Raw genomic sequence first — 23,246 nt, forward strand, 5'->3', positions numbered from 1 at the left:
GAATTGGGAGGGAAAAGAAAGAATTATTTATGAATGGAAATGGGTTGACGCCATTGATGGACCCCGAGGAGGAAGAGGAAGAAGAAGAAGAAGAAGAAGAAGAAGAAGAAGATGAAGAAGATGGGAATGAGGAAAGATCCAAATGAGATGGAAATTTGCTTCGATTCAGACAGAGAATGATCCGCTGAATTGGTTATGCCCCGGTGAGTTTGTTATGGCTTATTAGTTATATATATGTATATAATTTCTTTTTTTTTTAATTTAGTCTCAATTATAAAAAAAAAAAAAAAAAACCTTACACTTTCGTCTTAAAACTATTTTTTTTTTTAAATCTTTTGTAAAGTTTCAATTCTATCCTAATTTTTTTCAAATGTTTTAACTTTTTTATTTCTATTTTTTTTTTAAGAAAATAAAAGTATAGTTTCAATCTAATTTCAAAATCTATTTTAAATAACGGTTTGTTTTGTTTGTAAATCACTTCTATGTAAGATATATATATATATATTTTATAGTTTATGGGTTACATTTTTTAACTTTTTTTTTTTTAATTTATTTTTCTCTTTGAGTTTCTTCTTCTTGAATTTCTATAACAGACTCTTACATTGACGAACTCAAATTGTTGGATCCATCTCCACCTAATGCAGTGGTCGAAAAAATTTGTTTCAGGTTCTGTTGAGAATCCGATTGAAACAAAGAAATGTTTTGTAAAGCGCATCTTATTTATGGTAGATTTATAACGAGGATGGACATAGAATAATATCTCTTTTTATATGAAGCCTTTTGAGAAAACCAGTTACAAAGCCGTGAAGCCTAGTTGACGATTATGACATTCAAGAAAGACCAAGATAGTTTTTTCAAGCCTACTAACAGAGCTGGGCCGCTTTTTACTCCCTCCGATACATTACTAGTACTATTTAATGACCTAGATTTGACTTAATAGTGCCCTTGTCCAAGAATCCGTACCATTAAGCTTGACCCATATTAGTCAAGTAAGATAGTGCTTCGAGGCTACTTCAAGTGCCACTATCGTGTGTGAAAATGGTCAAGGACCTTTTGAACAGGGTCGTTGTTCTGTAAACCCGTCTTGAAAGGGGGCAAGAAACCACACAGATAGAATTCATAGTTGGTTGGCTCATAGGGTTGCTCCCCCAAATTTCAGTGCGACTTTATTGTCCTGTGGAAGAGTTACCAACTGAACTTACACACATGATGTTCAGGAGATATGATGTCATAATGTTCTTTTTTAGATAATTACGATGAGGTTGCCCCTCCAAATTTAAGATACTGATGATTCACTTCAAAGACAATCTAATCGCTGAGTCAGAAGACTAGAAAGTCATACAGTAGATCCACGGTGCCATAATAGGTGAAAGACTTCTAGACCCCCATTAGATTTGATAAGTAAAGAGAACGATTTCCAAACCCCGATTGGGTTTATGACATGCATAAGAGTTGTTTGAAACTTTAGGGCCTTCGTTTACGCAACTTAGGCTTGAACTTCCTATGGTCTAGATCGAAAACTAGTGGTAACTAACTAGGTCAAGGATTTAGTTAAAGCCTACCAGTCCGATGCTATGTAAGAGAGATTTCTAGACCATGAGTAGGTTTTTGACATGGACCTCCCAGAAGCTCATAAATCTTCACAACTTAGGCTTAAATTTCCTAGGGCCCAAATGAGAACTTGTGTTAACTAATTAAGCCAATAATACGATGAGCATTCGGGAGTTGTGCGTTCATAAAGGAGGGTTTTCTTGGAGCATTAGTCTTTCTTTTTGGGGTCGATATTCGTTTTTCTATCTTATTCCTTAGTCCTAACAATACTTTAAAATTATAAATATTTTCATTTTCATGTTTTAAATGTTATGGTGTTTGTTTTTAAATTCATGCAAAATTTTATCTTACTTTTCTATCTGTCGGTTAGTCGGTCCATGCTGTGATCCATGATTTGAAACCTCAAAAATCGGGTCATGACACATACGGCAAAATCAGTATAGGAGTTTATTGTGAGTGCTACCCATTTCTAACACTTTTCACTAATCTTTGTTTCTCGATAAAATTAATTAGTAGAGATACTCGTATACTGGCAAGACAATCCTAATCATCTACTCACCACCCCAGTTTTTGTTGAAGCAAGAACTCTTGAACCAAAGGAATTAACACCTAATTATACAAAATTCGGATTAATCAAGAGATAATTGTTGAAGCAAGAACTCTTGAACTAAAGGAATTAACACTTCATTATACAAAATTCGGATCAACCAAGAGATAAAATTAGAATTAGATTACCTCTTAGTATCAAAGATCTAGAAGCAAGATTTGGAATCTTGTTCTAAATTGAGTCACCTTGTTCTAAATGGAGTCCTTCGCAAACTAACTTTATCAAGATTTGATTGACGGGTTCGATCCAATCTGCCACAAAAATCTCAAAATTTTAAGACCAAAAATCTCAATTTGAGAGTTCAACCTCATTCATTCTTAGTCTTATTTTTATATACGATTTTGTGGGTATTTATAGCCTACTACCGAAGAAGCTCCCACCATTCATTACCGTCATGATTAACAAGTAACTCCTCCCTACTCTTTAAATGCCCACTAAAAGAAGTTATGATCATGATTGAAGTTTGATAACTCTCCACTACTCTTCAAATGTCCACTCCAAAAAGTTATAAAATTAAAATAATAAATTAAATTTTCAATAAAATTATCAATCCATTGTTATTTATGACAACCTCATTGTTATTTATGACAACCTCATGATCCACTCCAACCTTGCAAATGTTGATTTCCTAACTCATGAAACGAAGGTTGAGTTGAGTCTATTCAATTTTGTAGACGAAAAATAAACACTTACCATGATCATTGTGACTTTCTCTTACCACAAAAGATACTTCTGCCTAGACTTCATTTTTGTAAGCTATCCCGCTTAAAAAAAACTACGTAACATATCAAACGTTAATAATTGTAGATTGCAGCTTCAAACTATTCTTTGAAAGACCTTTTCAGACGACCCCATCTCTCTACGTCGCAATATGACAACGACGACTAATGTTGCATCGAGTCATTTTCCCAAATTCAATACATTTTCTTATCAAACGTATCTTAATATATATATATAAACCCGGATGATTATCTACCAAACCAAAGTTGGCTCCTGTTATCAAAAGTGCTTCAAATAATGCAAAGGTTGCGAAGAATAAAACTTTATGGAAGTCTTTATGTCGTTACTTTGAGGAATATGCTCAATAAAGCATGAGAAAATGAAGCAATTCACAGCGTAGTGGATGATATAGAATCATTATCCTCAACAAAAAGGGGAACCTGATTCCATTACCTTCTCTTTTTTATGTTCCATTCATTAATAAAATAATAAAGCTGAAAATTCTACTTCAATTAACAGCTTTGGACACCAAATTTGATCTTATTTGGAAACACAAACAACTTCTTCAATACATAATTAACTAATACTTTTATTTTTCCCATCAACTTCTTCTCGAGCTCTAAAATTTTAGATCCTTGAAGATCAAACCGACCGCTAGCCAAATCCCTGTACAAGGATGAAATAAGGATATGTTAGGAATAACGACTCTACACAATAGTATGATATTGTTCACTGGGTATAAGTAGATCCTATAAACCCATGATCATTTCCTAAATTAGCCCACGTGGGACTCTCTCCTAACAATCCTCCCAGAACCTTCTTGGAGGCCTATGGAGCCCTCGAATAGTCTCCCCTTAATGAGGCTCGACTCCTTCTCTAGAGTTCTCAAACAAAGTACACCATTGAGTCACTTTTGACTACACTTTTGAGACTCACAACTTCTTTGTTCAACATTTGAGGATTTTATTGACATCGCTAAGTTAAGGGCATGACTCTAATACCATGTTAGAAACCATAAACCTCCATAATGGTATGATATTGTCCACTTTGAGCATAAGCTCTCGTGGCTTTGCTTTAGGCTTCCCAAAAAGCCTCAGACCAATGAACATGTATTCATTACTTACAAACCCATGATTATTCCCTAAATTAGCTAACGCTCTCCTCATCAGATGATAAGTTAAAAGGGAGGTGTAATTGAACTTACATGATTTTTGGTTTGGAAGAAACTTTGAAGCGCCATTGAAGGAGTCACCAAAGAAACAATTGGTGGTGGTGTTGAATCCAGGAGGACAATTACATATAAAAGAATCAAGAGGGCCTGAGTACCCACAAACCCCACCACTTTGTTCACAACTTGAACACCAACTTGGATAAACATTATCAATTGCAAACTTATATTTGATAGCAATTCCATATTTCCAGCTATCAGCATCCGACTCTCTACCATTAAAGCTATAAAACCCAGAATAAGAACCGCATTTAAGCTTCTCCAAGTCCATTTCAAAAGATGGCCCAAAATTCACAGGCGTGTAAACACAGCATCCAGAGATTGGAATATTGAGGCTAACAATTGGCTTGCACCCATACAAGAATCCACAAATGGGTAATCCACGGTTATCGCAAAGAGCGACCCGAGACGAGTTGTTTCGGTCGTTGAACATTCCATTCGGGGAGTAAACAGGAGAGGCGCTTGAGCAGTCGAGTAGGGCGAAGATGGTATCGCCGTGGAACGTGAACGGGGCGTCCCAGTCAAGGCCGAAGCCCTTGCTAGGCTGGTTGCAGCTGCAAGTAGACATGGTGGGGTCGGTTATGTAGAGGACTTGGTTGGCATAGTCTATGTAGGAGATGGGGTAGCAGCCGGTATGAGTTGTGAAGGTTAGCTGTTGATGGTCGTTGCAAGTGATGTGAGGGTGGAAGCGTGGGTCGCCGCAGCCGGTGCCGCTGCCGAAAGGGTAACGCAGCGGGATGTCGCCGCAGCTCTTTTGGCAAGCTTGGTCGGCGATGGAGGGCGAAAGGAAGAAGAAGAATATTGTGAGAATTAGCAATGCATGAGGAGAAGGGAAGAGGGTTTGCTCCATTGTTTGTGGAAATGTTTGAGTCTTGTGGGATTGTGGTGTAGTGTATATATTTTGAGGTGGCTTTAGTATTGGTAGGGGTCAGCTAGGGTTCGCTTTTTTATTTCTTTTCTTTTTGAACCATGGTGGCTCATGGAAGGGAAGTGTTCTTGTTTAGTTGGAGATAAGTTTTGGAACTTTTGGTTTGCTTTTTCCTGTTCCAATGCTCTCTTCTTCCACTCTTGGATGCCTTGATTTTAGTCATGATCTTCATTTATGTACATTATTACGTGTGATTCCGTTGATCGCTGAATACTTCATTATTTGCGAGACAGAAAACAGCACCATGAGTGTAAGAAGTACTCGGTAAAGAAACTTACTTGTAGGCTTTTGTTGGATCTAATCTCCTATTCAATGTTCTTAGTGCTATGTGTCAATGTTGTGGTCCTAGAAATAGTCGATTCGATGGTCTTATTATCAAATCCTATCAAGCTAGTATGTAACTTGTCCTTCTCATTCTATGGATATGAGTCATTTAGCCCCATCAGACTCATTCATTTCAGCCCTCGTCATTCCTATTCTAAGGCATACTGCACCCTATTGGATGATGAAAGTCTCACATCGAATAATTTAGGGAATGATCATGGGTTTATAATTGAGGAATGCTCTCTCCATTGGTATGAGGCCTTTTGGGGAAGCCCAAAGCAAAGCTATGAGAGCTTATGCTCAAAGTGGACAATATCATACTATTATGGAGAGTCTGTTCATCTAACACACCCATCAGGGTTACTTGAGGTTTTAAGTGCATTTAGCCAATTGAATATCCATCACTTTGGTCCGCATAATAAGTCCATACGTGATCTGCATAGAAGAACTGAGTGCCCCCATCAAATGTCAAGCTCTAGAGTGGATCTAACAGGTACGAATCAAGCCATCCTATTAGCAACCTCATGACCTCGCTAATAGATTCTTTACGTGTCTACTATTGAGTGCCAATTGGAAGTTCCTTCAATGGAACCCAACAAGCTCACTATTCTATGTCATTTTAGGCCATGAATAGTTGAGGAGGAAATACACTTCCATGAAACCCAACAAGCTCACTATTCTATGTCATTTCAGGCTATGAATAGTTGAGGAGGAAATATTGTTTGTCTTTCTTTCTTCGGTTTTGGGTGATGATTCTTGGCCACTTCCGTCTAAGAGAATCCCATCCTCAGTCTTTGTTGAGTCTGGTATCAATGGCGTATGCGCTTGAATCAGCCTATCTTTGTATAAACAAATAGTCTTCGGAAAGACACCTCTCTTTTTCTTGTTTTATTGTTATTGTTTTGAGGAATTGAAATATTAACTGATTGAGCTACAAGCACAACAGCCTTAGGCAAGGGAGAAAGACAACCAAGGAAAAGAGCTGAACCAAACAAGAACGGAGAACAAGCTAGACCTCCAATTGTCATTGAAACCACTTCAACAAGTGAACTGCAAGCCCGGGCTGGAGAGGGAGTTCAAGTGGCTCTCCTTCGTCTGTCCCTGCCTGAGATTGTAAAGATTCCACCGCCTCTCCCAGTGGTACCTACGAACATAGGACTATTCCTGAGGTGAGCTTCTCTACCCATTTATTTGTTTTCAAGCTAACAAGGTTTTTCTAACTAAAGCTTATGTCCATCTTCACTCTCAGGTACCAACTCCACAGAGTGCCGGACTATTAGGATCCACCATGTCTACTCAATCCCCTTCAAGTGTGCACTTAACATCAAGGAGTGTGCTGGCATAGTTTTCAACTAGGATCAACACCCCCTTTTTCAGATGCTGATACCTTAACCTTTGACTTGGCTGTTAAATAAGATATTTTTCGGAATAAGCAAATCATAATGATTGTTGGTTCTATTTTCATTCGTTTCTTCATGTATTGGAATGGATTTAGCAAAACTGTACACATAAGAATATGTGCCATTAAGTGGGTGATGTTAAAATCCACTATCCTATATAACCTTCACTAATTGAGGTAAGTTCATAATCAAAGGTTGTGTCTTAACCATCCCTACCTAGTATTAAGCCAGCCATATATTCTCAAGCGAACCGTAACGTGGATCATGGACCAAAGGATAGTGATTCATAAGGCTAATGCTCCAATATCTTGCACAATATCTCTAGGTCACATAGCGATTACCCAACGTTCATACGTGGGCATTCTCAAAATTCCATTTCATAAATTTCTTAGCATATTTGATCCTAAAACATATTAGCATCCAATTCTGCTCAAGTTCTAACCGATCCCTACAAGTATTTTTTTTAAGAAAGCCTAGGTTCGTTCCTTACCTGATCAAATGTGTTTCCGTTTATCAAATTATGGTCTCTCAGTACCTTGAATAAATCAAATCAAAACAGGATTAGCATTGAAATTAGATTGAAAACCGAAATAAACTAAAACTCGACTCATACCGAACTGGAAACATAATGCACTAAACCAAGGTGGAAATGAATGAAGGGCTTCCAATGACATGCATTGAATGAAGTAGTCAAATTAAACTGCTCATGAAGAATCAAAATCCTATGTGAATTGGCTCACCCAAAAGCAGTTACTTGTACCATTCCAAACCTCTCCTACCAAAAATCAAACTCTTCATTAAAAGTTCTTACTTTTTTGACCCACCAACCTTTGACTTTATAACACACATTTACACCAATTCTATAGCATTCCCTTCTTTGTTCCTAGATTAGGAATGCCACCACGCTCAACACCGATCTTTATATCGATTTTCAAATTTAACTATCGAAAATATTAGAGGCCCGAGAGGGGCCTGAAAAATCGATTTCCTCCCTAAATTTTCCGATCCAAATAGCATAGAACTTTCCATATTTATATATTTTCTTGTTGGAGGAACGACTACCCGTTGAACTCAAATCAGTCCTCTCTTCCGAATGTAATGATTCCCAGTTTGGCCCTTCCTTCTCCGGTAGCTAACCAACTCTGCCCTCGTTTGATCGTTGGACCCCACTCGAAGAGTTTCTTTATTCACTGGAATAAGTAGATTAACCGCACTCGGGGATCGATGGGATCCATAAGTGAGTTGATTTTGAAGTAGGCTGACATTTGTTGGGCCCAAAATCTCACATGGGCCTCGGCCCATTTTCAATATATACACATATTATTTTATTTGTACAACGCTCTAATTTTTTTTTCTTTTTTTTTTTTTAATTCCAAATTTAACCCTATGAAAATGTTAGCTCAAGCTAAATTTCATCAAATCTTTGACTTTTCACCACCTAAATCAAATTAAAAATAATTTCCACAAATAAGCACAAAAAAAAAAATTAAACTTAACAAAAATAATTTTAATAAAATTTTAAAATTAAACGTGTTGAAATTAGGTAACCCGACCTAATCATAACGTAAGTAAAAAAATTTCAATATATGTCGAGTCATAGTGAGATTTTATATGAGTCGTAAATATAATGTTCTATATTTGTAAATTCATAATCTTTCTCTTAATCAGCCAACGTGTACTTCTCTGCCTCACTCATTTCACAATTTTCTTTCGTTAATTTATTTCTTATAAAGTTTTCTCTCGTCACGTCTCCTTCTAACTTTTTCGGTGCATAATCTATTTCAATTACAGTGCGTTTCTCCGTCTTATTCTGATTATTTTATTAATTTTACTGTTTTTGAAATGGTCTTTAAAACATTTTCAATGATTAAACGTTAAAAGATAAATTATTGAAATGATAAGTACATGAATTTGAAAATTACCCATAGTTAGAAACTTAAGGACATACCTGTAATAAATTATCCTCGAGATGAATTAATTTAAAATTTAAAGATAAAAACAAATTATATGATATTTTTTATAATTGAATCCAAAAAAAAGTCACATCAATGTTTGAATGGATCCCGCTAGTCAGCTTCTATCAATATCATTGAATAGAACACTTGTTTTGTTTTACCGACTACTTTAAATCATTTTTTAAATGGTACATTTTAAAAAAATAAAAATAAAAATAAAATACTTCTCCTTTCAAACGTGCAAACGTATTATAATTTTTATCTATACAAAATTGATCGAATATGGTTAAAAAAAAAAAAAAAAAAAAGGTATATTATTGATTAAAGAGGTTAGAGGTTCGAATTTGTATAATTTAGCAAGGTGTGTGTTCTCTAGTGGTGGAAAAAAAAGGATGCCTTGTCCCAGCAGGAGCCTTATATTGCCGCAAGCTCTCACCCCATGAAAGAACAATCTCTCTCTCTCCTCTGTTTTTTTTTCTCTCTCTTCGAACTTCTCATACTTCACGTAACTCTCTGTTTCTCTCTGTTTCTCTCTGCCACAGCTATGGCGGACGGAGCAGTTTACGCGCCACCTTCCTCCGACGTGCTTGATTCCCTCATAATTCCCGGTAAGAATCTTGAATAATTCATGGGTTTTCCGGCAAATTTTGAGCTGACCCATTAATGTTTTTCAGGCGAGTTCATCGGAGAAACCAACGAAGACGAATTACTGGACGGAATATGGCGGCAAGCTTCAAAAAAACGGCGACTGTCGGTGGATCAAGTTCAATTTCTAGAGAAAAGCTTCGAAGTGGAAAACAAGCTGGAACCAGAGAGAAAAACCCAATTAGCTAAAGAATTGGGTCTTCAACCAAGACAAGTAGCGATCTGGTTCCAAAACAGACGAGCTCGTTGCAAAACAAAGCAGCTAGAAAAGGATTACTTGTCACTCAAAACCAGCTATGATAATCTCAAATCCAGCTACGAAGATCTTGTTCGTGAAAAGGAAGAACTTGAAACAGAGATTCGGAATTTGGAAGAGAGATTAGCGATTGGAGAGAAAGGGAAGCGAATTGATTGTTGTTGGGAGAATCAGAACTCATCAATGGCGGATTCTTCACATGGGTTTGAAACAGAGCTGTCGGATTGTTTCTCGCAGGTTGAAGAAGAGAATTTGAGTGGGGATTTGTTGCCGATTTGTTTCCCCAAATTGGAAAGCTGTTATTATGATGATGATTTAACGGATGGTTGTTGTAATTTAATTGGATTCCAGATTCAAGATCAACCCTTGGGTTTCTGGCCTTGTTGACACAATTTTATCTGGAATTACTCTGTTCTTCAATTATGCTTAAATATACGTATTTTAAAGCTAATAAACTTAAATTATGTGGGTTTTGTCAATATTTTTGCCTAATATATATATATACATTATAAACGCTACATTAATAATTAAAATTTCATAGCTTAACGTGAAATATTTGTATGTATATAAATAAATATATTTATAATTCAATTGGTAAATTTTGAATTTTGTAGAAACAATCATTATACAATACATTTCTACGGGATGAGACGCCCGCGCAAGGACCTCAATTCTTATTAGGAGGTCGAACTAAGGACCTATAGAAATCGGGGCTACCCCTCCCTATAGCCAAACAGTGTCCTGAGGAAGGAGACTGATTTTTCTTCCTAGGTCATGCCAAGGGGGTTGGTCCAAGATCCTACTCTTGCTCTACAAAGACAACAGACGCTCTCAACGCTTAGGCGGCAATCTCTGAGTTATTCCAGCTAGATTTCGTGCCGTGAAACAAAAGGGTCGTCTCAGCAGAAGGAGAAGGAAGGAATTTATTTGAATATACCATTTAAAAAAGTAAGGGAAAAAAAATAATTTGTGAACGAGGTGAAATTAAAAATTTAAACACTAAATTTTGAAGTTTCTGTCCAAGTGGTCCTAACATTCAAAATTATAATAAGTTTAAGGTTCTATTAGGTATCAAATCTAAATTTATATTTAATAACTCAATACGACCAATGCTATTTACTTTTATTAATTGTTGTAATAACTCAAGGTCACTGTCAGTAGATATTGTTTTGTTAGAGCTTTCTTTCGCGTGGGCTCCCTTTTAAAGTTTTAAAAACATGTTTACTAGGAGAGATTTTCACACCCTTATAAAAAAAAATGTTTCGTTCCCTTCTTTAACTGATGTGAGATTTCAAAATTCACCCTCCTTTAAAACCAGCGTCATTGCTAGCACACCGCCTAGTATCCACACCGTTTGGTGTCTTCCCTCTTTATGACTTAGAATCCTCGCTGACACACCACCGTGTCTAGCTTTGATATTATTTGTAACAGTTCAAGCCCACTGCTAGTAGATATTATCTTCTTCGAGCTTTCTCTTTCGGGTTTCCTCTCAAAGTTTTTAAAACGCACCCATTAGAGAGAGATTTCCACATCTTTATAAAAAAGAGGCACATGAATGAACAATAACCTCGAGAACATGGTATTAAAGTTAAAAAAGAGTTAAAAAATGTATCATTATTTTGCTTAGACTAATTCTATATTGACGTGATCTCTTAAGAATTCGAACGCAAGAGAATGTCGGGACTATCAAGTACCAAATTCGAATTCTAAATACGATTCATATGAAAATAATAATAATAATAATAAATTGATTTTTAGGGTTTGTATGAAAAAGAAAAAGAAAAAAAAAAAGTCAAAATTGCCATTTGTTTTGTTTGGTAGCTACGCCACGACTTTTAAAAGGCTACAGCTGTTAGGGAAAGCTGAGGTGACACTTAGATTTCAACTTTAAATTAAATTTAAAATTTAAATAAAATAATATTTTGGATAATATTATATATTTTTTTTTATATAGAAACGTCACGTTTGTTTCTTTGCCACAAGATTGTGTCCACTACACTAAAATCTTGTCCCTGCAATCATCTGTGGACGCGTGGAATTTCTCGCTCCTAAAATTAATTGTCTTTTTCTTTCTCTCTCTATATATAAATAAATAAATAAATAATCTAATAATTTAATCCATTTGGTCTTTAGATTCTTCATGTGATTATAACTTGAATTGATACTTTCAAATTAATTAAGAAAATTTGAGTAAAATTTGACTCTAAATCGGTATTTTTTAACGTAATGCTCACTTGAACAATTTCATTCGGTCGAATTGGCTTCTAAATGGACCAAATATGGAAGGCATTGGTTGCTTGATTAGTTCGATCAAGCTTATGCTCGAACTGAAAATCAAATGCAGCAAGACATTATTGCTATCGAGCTTGCTTCAGTTACAATCTCGATTGGTTGAAAAGTGTCCAATAGTGTTGTTTTCGATCGTAACTACAAACTTGTCTCTTAAAAGATATTGTCTCCATGTCCTTAGACAATTACAATCTCGGTTGCTTGAAAAAAGTTGACACTCTCCATTCTCGTGTGACTTTGATCTTACCATCTTCTAGGTCGATCTTTCTACACTCAGTTATATGTCCCAAGAAACTTATACGTTCTTGTGCGAACAAGCATTTTTTTTTTAATGGACATTAGTGAGGCTAAAGGGCATGCCAAAAAATTCAAAAGCCCCGTATATAAGAATATGTAGATATTAGATTCGTCGAATTTTTCTTCAATAAATTCGTAAATTTTGAATCTATTGACTTTTTACTTAAAATGGTCTCACTATCTATTAGACAATCCTAAACCCTAAATTCTAACCCTAAACCATAATCGGATAGGGATGACCTAGTTAGATATTGTCCTAGCAAGCCAAGTGTGCTACTGTATAGGTTCTCGGGAAACTAAGATTATAATTAGTTTATAATAGATATATAGACATAAAAAGCTTAATGCAAGCTATCTTTATGCGTTGATCGACCTCTTCCTTTAGAAATATTAAATCCTCATATAGCGTCTCGTTAAACATTTCGGAGATGAGAAATGTTCCTAATGTCCTAGCGGACAAATTGTGATGCTGAATTAGTACTTAGATCAAAGTAGTTATTCTAGTTGAGTTGAAGTAATTTTGTGTTGGTTGATAATAGAATTACTTTGACTATTTATCATTCAACCATTCGATTGGAACCAAGCTCCATACACTTAATTTGTTGGCTTCCAAGCCATACGAGAAGCTTACTAGGCAAGTACTTGCTCACACGGCCCAACTATTATTTAAAATTTTACCTTCTTAAAAATTATCGCTCTTTATTAGGGATGTACACGGGTTAGGTTAGGTTGAAAAAATCTCTTATACCAGTTCAAAATTTTAAATTAGTTAAGTTCGTAACCAAACCAATCCGAATAGAATTTAGTGCGAGTTGTTTTTTTATTTAATAAAATTCTACTTATCCATAATATATGTTGGGTTGTAACCCTTTCTCAGCTCGACCAAAAAAATGTTTAGTTTTCGTTTCTCGAAAAAATCAATTAATATAAAAAAAAAAAATCTGATCCAACCCAACCTTTATAGTTTTGGTTGGATAGTATGGATGGGTCCAACTTCCCCCTACCCGTTAATTATATGCAGTAAGCCGTTGTTGTTGCCTTTTGCTTACATTCCCATATAACACAAATTTCAATTTCTCAAATCTTGCTTTCAAAATGTCTCTGCCCTCGTTTTCTAAAACTTTATTCTTGAACTGGGGCCAGAGGCTCGAGCATACGTCGCTTGGCCGTAGGCGACGCGAGAACGAATAGACTTAACTCACTTATTGCTGAGAAGTGAGTGTCGCACAATCGCAAATTAGCTGCCATCGAGTTATCAAATTATATCAACACCATCCAAACTAAAATAATGGAAAAAGAAAAAACAACCTTCAATTGCCATTCAAACATGAGCTTCTAAAATTAAAATTAAAAAAAAAAAAAATAAGTACAAGCGAATGGGGAACATAAAAGCCACGTGGCAGTGAAATAAGATTCCACGTGTCAAGATATGAGATACTAACAACACCCATTTTAGGAAACCAATGATCGTGAGCCTATACCTCACAAGGATTTAGATTCATCTCCCACTTACTCCACATTGTCCACGTCAGTACAAACAAGTCATTCCACGTGTCAAATTATCAGATGCCAACAACACCCATTTTCAAGAAACCAATGACCGTGAGCCACATGTTCGTGTTTTGATTCGTAGCAAAAGGATTTAGATTCATCTCCCACTAACTTCCACATAGTCCACGTCAGTACATGCCACGCAAAGGCAGATCCATAAACCCTCTGGCCCACGTGGCGGCAGGGCCTACGTGGAGTTTCAACGTGGCAGTAATCAACGATGCTAAGTAGGGCCCAGTGGAAAAGGAGATAAGATGAGTGGGGTCAAGCGTTGAAGAATAAGAGACAGGGGGCCATGTGGGCAGTGACAGGACGAGATTGAGAAACTGACGTGGGATCCATGCACCCACGTGCGGACCATGTCCCATTGTTAGTTCGGACTCTGCTTTGATTTAACACACGCTTTCAAAACCCTAATAACCTGTCAACACCACCTTTTTACCTTTAGATTGGAACCTAACATCTTCGATCACTGCACATGTTTATATGAAAATATCAATGTCCATGTTTGTGTCGATATCGATAACTATAGTTAATTGAAATATCGACGATTGTTCTCGTGGAAAGACCACCGATCATAGAAACTCGTAGACTGGATATTTTATGAATTTTTTAATAAAACTTTCGACTATATCTTTAACGACTTGAACGTGTACTTGAAAAGATTAAAATTTATGGATTTGGTCAACGTAGTTTAAGAAGAGACTTCTTTTATGCGTAAGTCAATATGGATCGATCCTTGTCTAGGCCATGTCATTCCAAATCATTGATCTGCTTTCACGTTGTATTACTTTTTATTATTATTATTATTATTTTGTGTACAACCGTTCGACAAAATCATGTCTACTCTTACCAGACATGATTTGCCTCAAAATGTACTATAGAGGGAGACCAAGTAATCGTTTAACCTCCCCCAACTAAGTGTTGTAATATTTCTTACCCACGTGGTTTTAATGCAATTGACATTCAAAATGTTGAGTTTCAAATTATTTGAAACTAATTTATTCATTCATGTTTTATAAAATATTTTCTCTCAAAACATAACTCGAGGCTCGATCGTACGTCAGAATTGTTCGCAAAGTATGATTTTACATGGCTGACTTGTTTGCTGGGTTAGAAAAGGTGTAATACATCGTTGTCCCGCTACCAAGAAAATGTGATTGTGACAAGTGATTTCAGAGCTTAGTTAGCTCCTTGACCTATCGAGATTAAAATAATGTCGTCGACAAAATCGACACCTAAATCGCTAGCCAATTGACTTACCTTGATGGAAGAAGACATGACGTTCTTAAAAGAAATGCCCAACATTATGCATTTCTTAGAAACCCAACCAGTGGAACTAGATGAATAAGTTGGTGATAAGACGCTAAAAAGCCTAACCAAATGAGTTTTTGATCAAAGAGTTGATATTTAAGGTCTAAACCAAATGATATGATATCAGCCCAAGGGCTCGGATACAAAATGATATGAAATCACTACAAGGGGAGAAAGATTTGGATTACCTTATTATCAAATATCTCAAGGCAAGAACACTTGTTAAGATTCAAATCACTCAACAAGCAAGATCGATCATGTCTGCTTGAATGATTTTTGTTGATCAAATATCTCAAGACAATACTTGTTTGATATTCAAATCACTCCACAGGCAAGATTGATCATGTCAAGTTTGAATGATTCTACATGTAATCTAAACTACATAGAATTGCAGAGAAACTTAGTCATTGCTAAAGAAAGCCCAAATGCTTCTTTTACTAGGTTTTCCAAGTCTATCGTACAAAGATAACATACATCACTTTATATAGCCTCAAAATATAAACTCTCCGCGTTCATGAGGCATTCCAAGAGTTATAACTATACTTCATGACCATAATTAGCCACAATGTATACTTTATGACTATAATTAACTATTATGTAAATAAGCCTTAAAATACATTAAATAAACAACATAACTCACAATTATGATCCACTCACAATTTATAACAATGAAACTTGATTCTTTCTCACCGTGACATGAATTGAAACATCTTTTGATAATTTTAACAACATTTCTTCACATCTTCCTTAAAGTTTATATTGCATGATTGATGTCTTGGTTTATATCAAACTTCCTATAAGAAAAAGCTACTCGATTGAGTAGCACAGAACACAAAGGTAGCTCTGAGAGTTCTGTTGTACACATGGAGGAACGCGTCGAAGAGTTGGATAGTTCACATAAGACCATGCTAAAGTTATTTAATGAGGTTGTTGAAGACTTGGTAATAACGAAAAGGACCAAAGACTTGTCAAAAAGTACAAAGGCCCAGTCAAAGTTCTCAATAAGATCGGGTTTACGTCTTACAGAGTAATTACCCATATGGATGAAAATTGAACTAGTAATCCTTGTGAGTAACTTAGAACCGTACCATCCCGACCTAGACGATGATAGTAATAATTCCATGGTTAAATCTAAAATTGACTTGAAAGATCATAACCATAAGAAAAAAACAATAATAATCATAATAAAATTAAAAAAAAAAAATGACTGAACACCTCTCCTTTAATTTCTCCACCCATTTCTTAAAATACCTCTCTTGGGTCAATAATTCCCTCCTATATACACAAATAGAAAAGACCCTCTTGCAAATAAAACAGAAACAAAAAGAAAGATTTTCTCGAAAGGAAAAGGGAAAGATTTTTAGGAGAGAAAAGTTTAGGCATGCAATCTAGATATGGTTTTGCAGATAATGGGAGAGAGATGTCATTTTCAAAAGGTTAGTAGTTAAATTTACATTTTCCTTGTTCCATAGAATGATTTCTTTTATGAATCATATCAGTAATTATTTATATCTGAGTTGGAAAATATCAGCTTTGCAAAAACGTCATTAAAATTAGTCTGAATACTCTCAACAAAATAAAAAAAATTAAAAAAAAAAAAGATAAAGAGAGGAAAATAAAAAGAAAAAATAAAAGGAAAGAGTTAGAAGTATATGAAGAGAGGAGTATACCAATAGAAGACCAAATACTGTCAACAAAATCAAAAGAAAAGAAAAAAAAAAAGAAAAAGAAAAAAAGAAGTAAGTTTAGAGTAACAATTTAATTTGGGAGTAAAAATAAAAAATAGAATTATATATATATATATATATGTATATATATATATATATATATGTATATATGTATATATATATGTGTATATATGTATATATAGATGTATATATGTATATATAACAATTCCAAGACTTTACTCATGCAAAGTCTTTAATGCTTGCTTGAAGTCTAGCACATGAACTATTGTAAGATTTAGAGAATTGAACGTGAAATTGATGTATTGACTTGGATACAAAGGACAAAATCGAACTTTCATTAGGGATAAATTAGTGATACCGGTCTAATCTAATCAAGTAAGTTACAAAGAACAAAATTGAATTTTCATTAAGGATAAATTAGTGACGCCGGTTTAATCTAATCAAGTAAGTGGTCTTACTATAGGATAGGCTAAAAATTGTATGAGTTATGATGATGTATGAGTTGTGTCGTACGATGCCTTATGTTAGTATATGATGATGTATGAGTTGTGTCGTACGATGCCTTATGTTAGTATATGATGATGTATGAGTTATGATGATGTATGAGATGTATCGTATGATGCTGTATATTAGTATATGATGATGTATGAATGTATGATGATGTATGAGATATGATGATGTGTGAGTTTTGATGTTTGATGATATGCGTAGTATATATATATTTTGATGAATGACGTACTTGATATGCTTGATGCACTTTATGGAAATATGATGAGTATGATGATTGTGTGACGTTTACTTAATATGATGATGTCTTCCATATTGAGCATGCTATATGATGATAAATGTCATATTGCATCATGTCGTTAGATTGACATAGGACACAACCCTAAGAGCATGAAAATGATATTAATATAAATATCCACGAGTATGTGTTACCTAGAGTAACAAAGAGATGAGACTAGAGGGTTGTGTTAGAAGAGATATTATGATGGATTTAGAGAGACCTCATGCATATTGTATGTTTATAAGCATAGGGCTACTTCCATAGATGAGGGTGTTCATGAGGCGCTTGACACTATGGGGTTCTGCTAACCTCCAGACGTCGCTACAGATTAGTTTGATCAAAGAGTCCAAGCGGTGTGCGGCTGCTGGGGATTCACACTCGCACGTGTGAGTCGTGTGGAGGGAAGTACTACTCATCCAATTTTTTCGAAACTGGAGGCCACCCTTGTGATGATTAGAGATAAGTCCCTAAATCATGATTGGATGTGTTTCCATTTGCGTGACTCCCTATAGCAGGGCCACTTACTAAGTATTATTTGAAATACTCAAGTTGTGTGCCACATCATTTTTTCAAGTAAAGGCAAGATGCACTTGTACGAAGAACGAGGGCATTGCGAGCAGAGATTGTGGCACGTGCATAAGGTAGATTTATATTTAAATTTCTAGGTTTAGGTTAGAATAGGTTGTTATGCATTTTATTGTTTTAAATTATTGTGTATTGCTTTTATTTTATCTAAATTTCTCAGTATTTTGTATTTAAACACATAAAACCATAATTGTGTTTTACAGAAAAGAAGTTATTCGAAGTGTTTTTTTGAAGCTTATATTATAAATGATGTTCATGTAAGAGTTATATTTCCGCATTATAGATGAACATGAGACGTCAGTAGCGACTTTGAGTATGTGGAAATTTATGGTCGTCACAAAGACACAAGGGAAGTTGAAGTGATCCTAGTCGACAGAGTTAGGAAAGTTTGAAAATTTGTATAGAGAGTTTGAAAATTCCTCATCAAATGGAAGAACCTCCTATACACAAAAGACAAGTTGGGAACGCTCCGAAAACCTAAACTTTATCGCGATCCATATTGCTGAATTTAAATATAGTACGTTGGCAAAAACGTTAACCAATTAGGTGATAGAGTATGTTACAGTTATGCTTGTCCAAGTCATGTTGCTTATGGACATGTTGTATTAAATTTTATTATATTTCCTGTGTATATGACTATTTGGCAAAATCATGTCTACTCTTGTCAAACAAAATTTTCCTCCAAATGTATTATAGGGTGGGACAAGTAGTCATCAAACCTTGCCCGACAAAGTGTTGTAATATCTCTTGTCCACATGTTTTCAATGCAATTGACATTCACGTTATTTTCTTTTAAACTGTTTTGGACTATTTTCTATGTCCACGTTTTCTAAATCATTCTCTCTTAAAACATAATTTGAGACTCAATCGAATGTTAGAACTGCCTACAAAGTACGATTTTTATAGGGTTGATTTATTCTCTGAATTAGAATAAGTATCGCACCATCGCTGTCCTTGAAAAATCGCCATTTAGAATGTTAGTATGAATGGTTGAAGATTAATGTACGAATGAATTTTATATTAAATTATTTGGTATTGTGAATGGTTTGCACTCGGAGAGAAAATGCCATGAAAGTAGAAGAATGGTTGGTTCCTTTATTTTTCTTTAACTCAATTGGAAGGATAGAAATAGAGAGAAATGAGTTGCCTCTTGAATGGAGAGAATGTGATGGCTATGATTGTTGGTATATAAGTCTAGTGAAACAAGTTCGTCGAGTCAATAGTCGTCGACCAATCAACAAGAAAACAATTTATAAGGTAAGATTTCACACTGACGTGGTACTTTTCCGAACATCGTCAACATATAATAAATTTTGGATAAGAGTAATTAGGGTTTGATAAATGGTAGTTGCATACCTTAAATGATGGATATGGCTCTCTATATACACTTTCGCCATCCAAAATAGTTGTCAACGTTGTATATTTAGTCGGACGAAATCAAGAAGGGAGCTATCACTCTTCATCTCGGTTGTGACCAACTTGATAACACCTTCCTACCCATTTTGAGCCATTTTCGCATAACAGAAATGTGGAAAATTTAAAAGAGAAATTCAAGTGTTCATCGAAAACTAGTATTCTCATTTTTAACCTATTATGAGACCAATATTTAAGAGAAAGACAAATCTTAACTTCAAGAATGAAAGTTCCTCTGGTGTTAGCTCATTGATTCAGCCCTTACTCAAGTTAGGATTACAATGCTCGATTCTTCTATAAAGAGGATGAATCGAGCTAGAGTAAGAACCCTCGAGTGTCAGTATTCTTCTTAAGATGTGTGGAAATGCCCAAGTTGAGATAAAATGAACTTATTTTTTTATCAAGTTATCGTAAGAATAATCTAACTACTTCCACGCTTAATGAAGAATGATGTGTATTAAATAAGAAATGCACGTAGGAATATAACAGATTTTGTGTGGTAAGTGCTATGTTGGAGGGGCAGCGTAGGTTGGTACCTCGGCTCAGCTTGAAGAGAATTAGTAGTTGAAATGTATGACTGGCTACTGAGACTTGAGTCTAATCTACAGCCATACAAAATTTCTCCTACACGATTTAACTTTCTAAAACCCTAGGTCGAGCCGTGCTTGTAACTTATAAACACTACGATTTTCATCCATGGCCACAAATCCTCCCTACCAACACGGTCGTTGTACTCGCTTGCCTTTATCTGAAAACATTTTTAGAAAGGCGGAGTAATAAAAATAGTCAGTAAAAAAACCTCCTATTTGGAGTTAGATATGTCTATAGTCACAATAGATAGTGAGAAATCAAAGAACCTACCATTATTCAAAATTGGTTAATGTCCCTTATACACATAGACGAGTAGTTGCTACACGACCTACTCACGAAAAAGTAGGACAATTCATGCACATACAGACCGATAATTAGTCTCAAAGCCACTTCGCTTCACATATTCTAAAGTAATTTTCATGCACATAATTAGGTAAATTACTATAATATCCATGCATACCGCTATATAAATTATCTTACGTCTTATGTAATGCCATGTACACAAGTAGATAATTACTATAACGTTGACCGATAGCCGAGTCATTGACCGGAGCCGAGCCGCACAGTGAATGGAGCCAAGCCGTATGTAGGAGTTGGGCTAAGGTTGCTGGAATTGGGTTGAAGTTGGAATGGGCCTGATTTGACTTGGAAATTGGGCTGGGCTGTAGGTGTAATGTTGGGCTGGACTGGTGGTTAAAGTGGGCTTGGGCTTATTTGGGTTGAAAAATGGCAATTTATTGGGGTGAACGAGTCCAAACAACTCGAACTATGAGAGGTCTGAAAACTTAACCACTTCACACTTTTTTTCTTCCACAAATAAACTTACCCTATCCATGTTTGATTACGTTCGGTACTAGAGATGTCCATGAAACGGAGCGGAGATAGAAAAGCCTTCCTTATCCCCAACCTTCCCACCTATCATTGACCAACTTCGCAAAATTTTCCATTTATTTTTAAAAAAATTTCATTTAATATATATTTAATATGTGTTGAAAATATTCTATATTAAACGGGGTGGGGACCAAATGGAGTGGGAATGGGGACCTCGTGTGCGAGCCAGCTACTGGGTCAACTTATGTGGTCCTACACCCCCTCTTCTAGAATGAATTTACAGTATAGAGACCCTGTTCACGACACCGTTGGTTATTTCTACATGGTTAGGGCACCTAGTCGTCTCGAAGCACTTTCCCTATCTGACCCATGCCTACCTCAATAGTATGAGTACCAGATTGGAACCTCGATGGAACGGGTACTAGAGTGGATAGGTACCGAAAACTCTAACGACATTGTCTTACTACTACCATCCTGAAGAGCTACCTTGATCGTTCTTAGTTGTTATGGAGGTATACTAGGTTAGTAAGGGCTTCTAGGTAGTTTAAATCTCATACCGTTTTTCGGACGCTTGGGGTTAGCTCCTCGGAGTTAATCCAATATTTGGGTGCATTCAGGTCTAGACCTCTACTTGTTGCTCACAATCTTGGGGTTTAGGGTCAATTGAAATCATTTTGACCTAGGTCACGTGTAAACCGCACTAGTTCGAGCACCATGATCTTAACTGAGTTCTCTCTTGCATGTTTTACTAGGGAGATATACCTATCGATCACCTAAATATGTAACCCATAATTTAAACTTCACTTTAGACATATGTGGGAACTGAGAAGGTCTATTAGATTCCTAGGGCGACTAAGTGGCTTAACGAGTTCTTCTAGCTCCAGGTTGCTCTGTTCTAACTCAAGTCTTCCTTAATTTTGGAGCACTATGGTCTAGACCCTCTAACCCTTGCTCGCGATCCTAAGGTTCTTAATCCATTGGAAACGTCTTGACCTAGGTCATCGTCTAGCCAACCTAACTCTAATGTCCTAGCTTTGTGCACATAAACATGCTATATAGGGAGAATACGTAGTCAAACACCACGTTCCAAAGGGAGATAGCATCCATCAATCACCCTTTCTAACACAATTGAAAGCATATAAAATAACATTCATCACAAATCTCATCAAAAGGGTTATTTTGGTAATATCTTACATCATGCATAACATACTCATCTATATTGCCCAACTCATATCCAATTCATGCATATTCGCTTTTTAGCTTTACAAAATACATAAAATAACATACTTCTCGGAAATCTCAACTGAGGGGCATAACAGTAATTTTACCATAACATACGTATAGTACATACTCATCAAAAAATGTCCTTCCGAAGTCTTTAACATGCATGTAATGATAAAGAATGCTCATCCAAAAATACTAACCACCTAAGGTAAGGAATGCTCGAATGCTAGCACGATCCCCTACAAGTATTACTTGCCTAAAGTCTATGTGGTACTTGCTTGGATGATGCGAGCCTTTTTGAGCTAAATTTTCCATGTGTTAGGAACTCCAAAGTTTGTGAATTTCTCTTAGAGGTCCTAATTCAAGCCGTAATAAAGTCAATTTTGAAGTCAAAACGAAAAATAATCGTACGGGAATCAAATCGCACCAAAAACTAACGCGTGAATGGATTGGAGAATACACGCGGACCACGTTAGTAGAGTTTCCTTCTGATTTCTTCTTACTCGGTCGCTAACGCTTGTCAATTTCATCTTCCTCACAACTCGATTTTCTAGATTTTCCTTATGATTTCGTGTTCATCCTATTTTCTTCTAATTTTTATATCTTTTTCTACCCAATTTGAATCAACTCGATTCCTTCACCAAATTAGTAGAACTTTAATAAGTCTTTACAAAGATATTTTTCCCGTAATTTTAGAATAATCACATAAGTAAATAAACACATCCAAATATCACTCAAAACCCTAAAACTTACCATCTTGCAGATTCTTGACATTCACGAGAACACCACCTTCTAGTCCAAACGAACTCCGACTTTTTTCACAAAATTTGTACGAAACCGTATCTAGAATTCATTAGTGATATAACCCTTTTCAATTGTTATCTTATTCGAGATAGCAAAAGAAGTTCATCATTTACAAGTTAAACAAATAATTCGACCCATTTGTAAATTCTTCTTTTTTCAAGACCTCTTAAATTAATCAAATCATCCCAACAACAACAAACAAACAAAAAAAAAAAAAAAAAAAAAAAAAAAAAAAAAAAAAAAAAAAAAAAAAAAAAA

At 35.6% G+C, this 23,246-nt stretch overlaps 2 protein-coding genes and 1 long non-coding RNA gene across 3 annotated transcripts; 1 reads left to right on the top strand and 2 right to left on the bottom strand.

Moving 5' to 3' along the window:
• Window positions 1-577: 577 nt before the first annotated feature.
• LOC111450636 lies at window positions 578-3,017 on the bottom strand. The gene is made up of 3 exons (XR_002711850.1): window positions 2,852-3,017; window positions 2,287-2,409; window positions 578-1,174 (listed from the first exon to the last, which is right to left on the bottom strand). It is a non-coding gene; the product is annotated as an uncharacterized LOC111450636 (long non-coding RNA).
• Window positions 3,018-3,278: 261 nt separating this feature from the next.
• Window positions 3,279-5,096, bottom strand: LOC111450633 (wall-associated receptor kinase 5). Its single transcript, XM_023090857.1, has 2 exons — window positions 4,083-5,096; window positions 3,279-3,544 (listed from the first exon to the last, which is right to left on the bottom strand). Exons 1-2 carry the CDS (start codon window positions 4,954-4,956, stop codon window positions 3,498-3,500), a joined length of 921 nt encoding a protein of 306 aa, XP_022946625.1. The 5' UTR covers window positions 4,957-5,096; the 3' UTR covers window positions 3,279-3,497.
• A 3,992-nt stretch (window positions 5,097-9,088) lies between these two features.
• Window positions 9,089-10,093, top strand: LOC111450239 (homeobox-leucine zipper protein HOX4-like). Its single transcript, XM_023090259.1, has 2 exons — window positions 9,089-9,321; window positions 9,388-10,093. Exons 1-2 carry the CDS (start codon window positions 9,153-9,155, stop codon window positions 9,999-10,001), a joined length of 783 nt encoding a protein of 260 aa, XP_022946027.1. The 5' UTR covers window positions 9,089-9,152; the 3' UTR covers window positions 10,002-10,093.
• Window positions 10,094-23,246: the final 13,153 nt, after the last annotated feature.

The sequence above is a fragment of the Cucurbita moschata genome, unplaced genomic scaffold, assembly GCF_002738365.1.
Source record: "Cucurbita moschata cultivar Rifu unplaced genomic scaffold, Cmos_1.0 Cmo_Scf00012, whole genome shotgun sequence".
Lineage (NCBI taxonomy): Eukaryota > Viridiplantae > Streptophyta > Magnoliopsida > Cucurbitales > Cucurbitaceae > Cucurbita > Cucurbita moschata.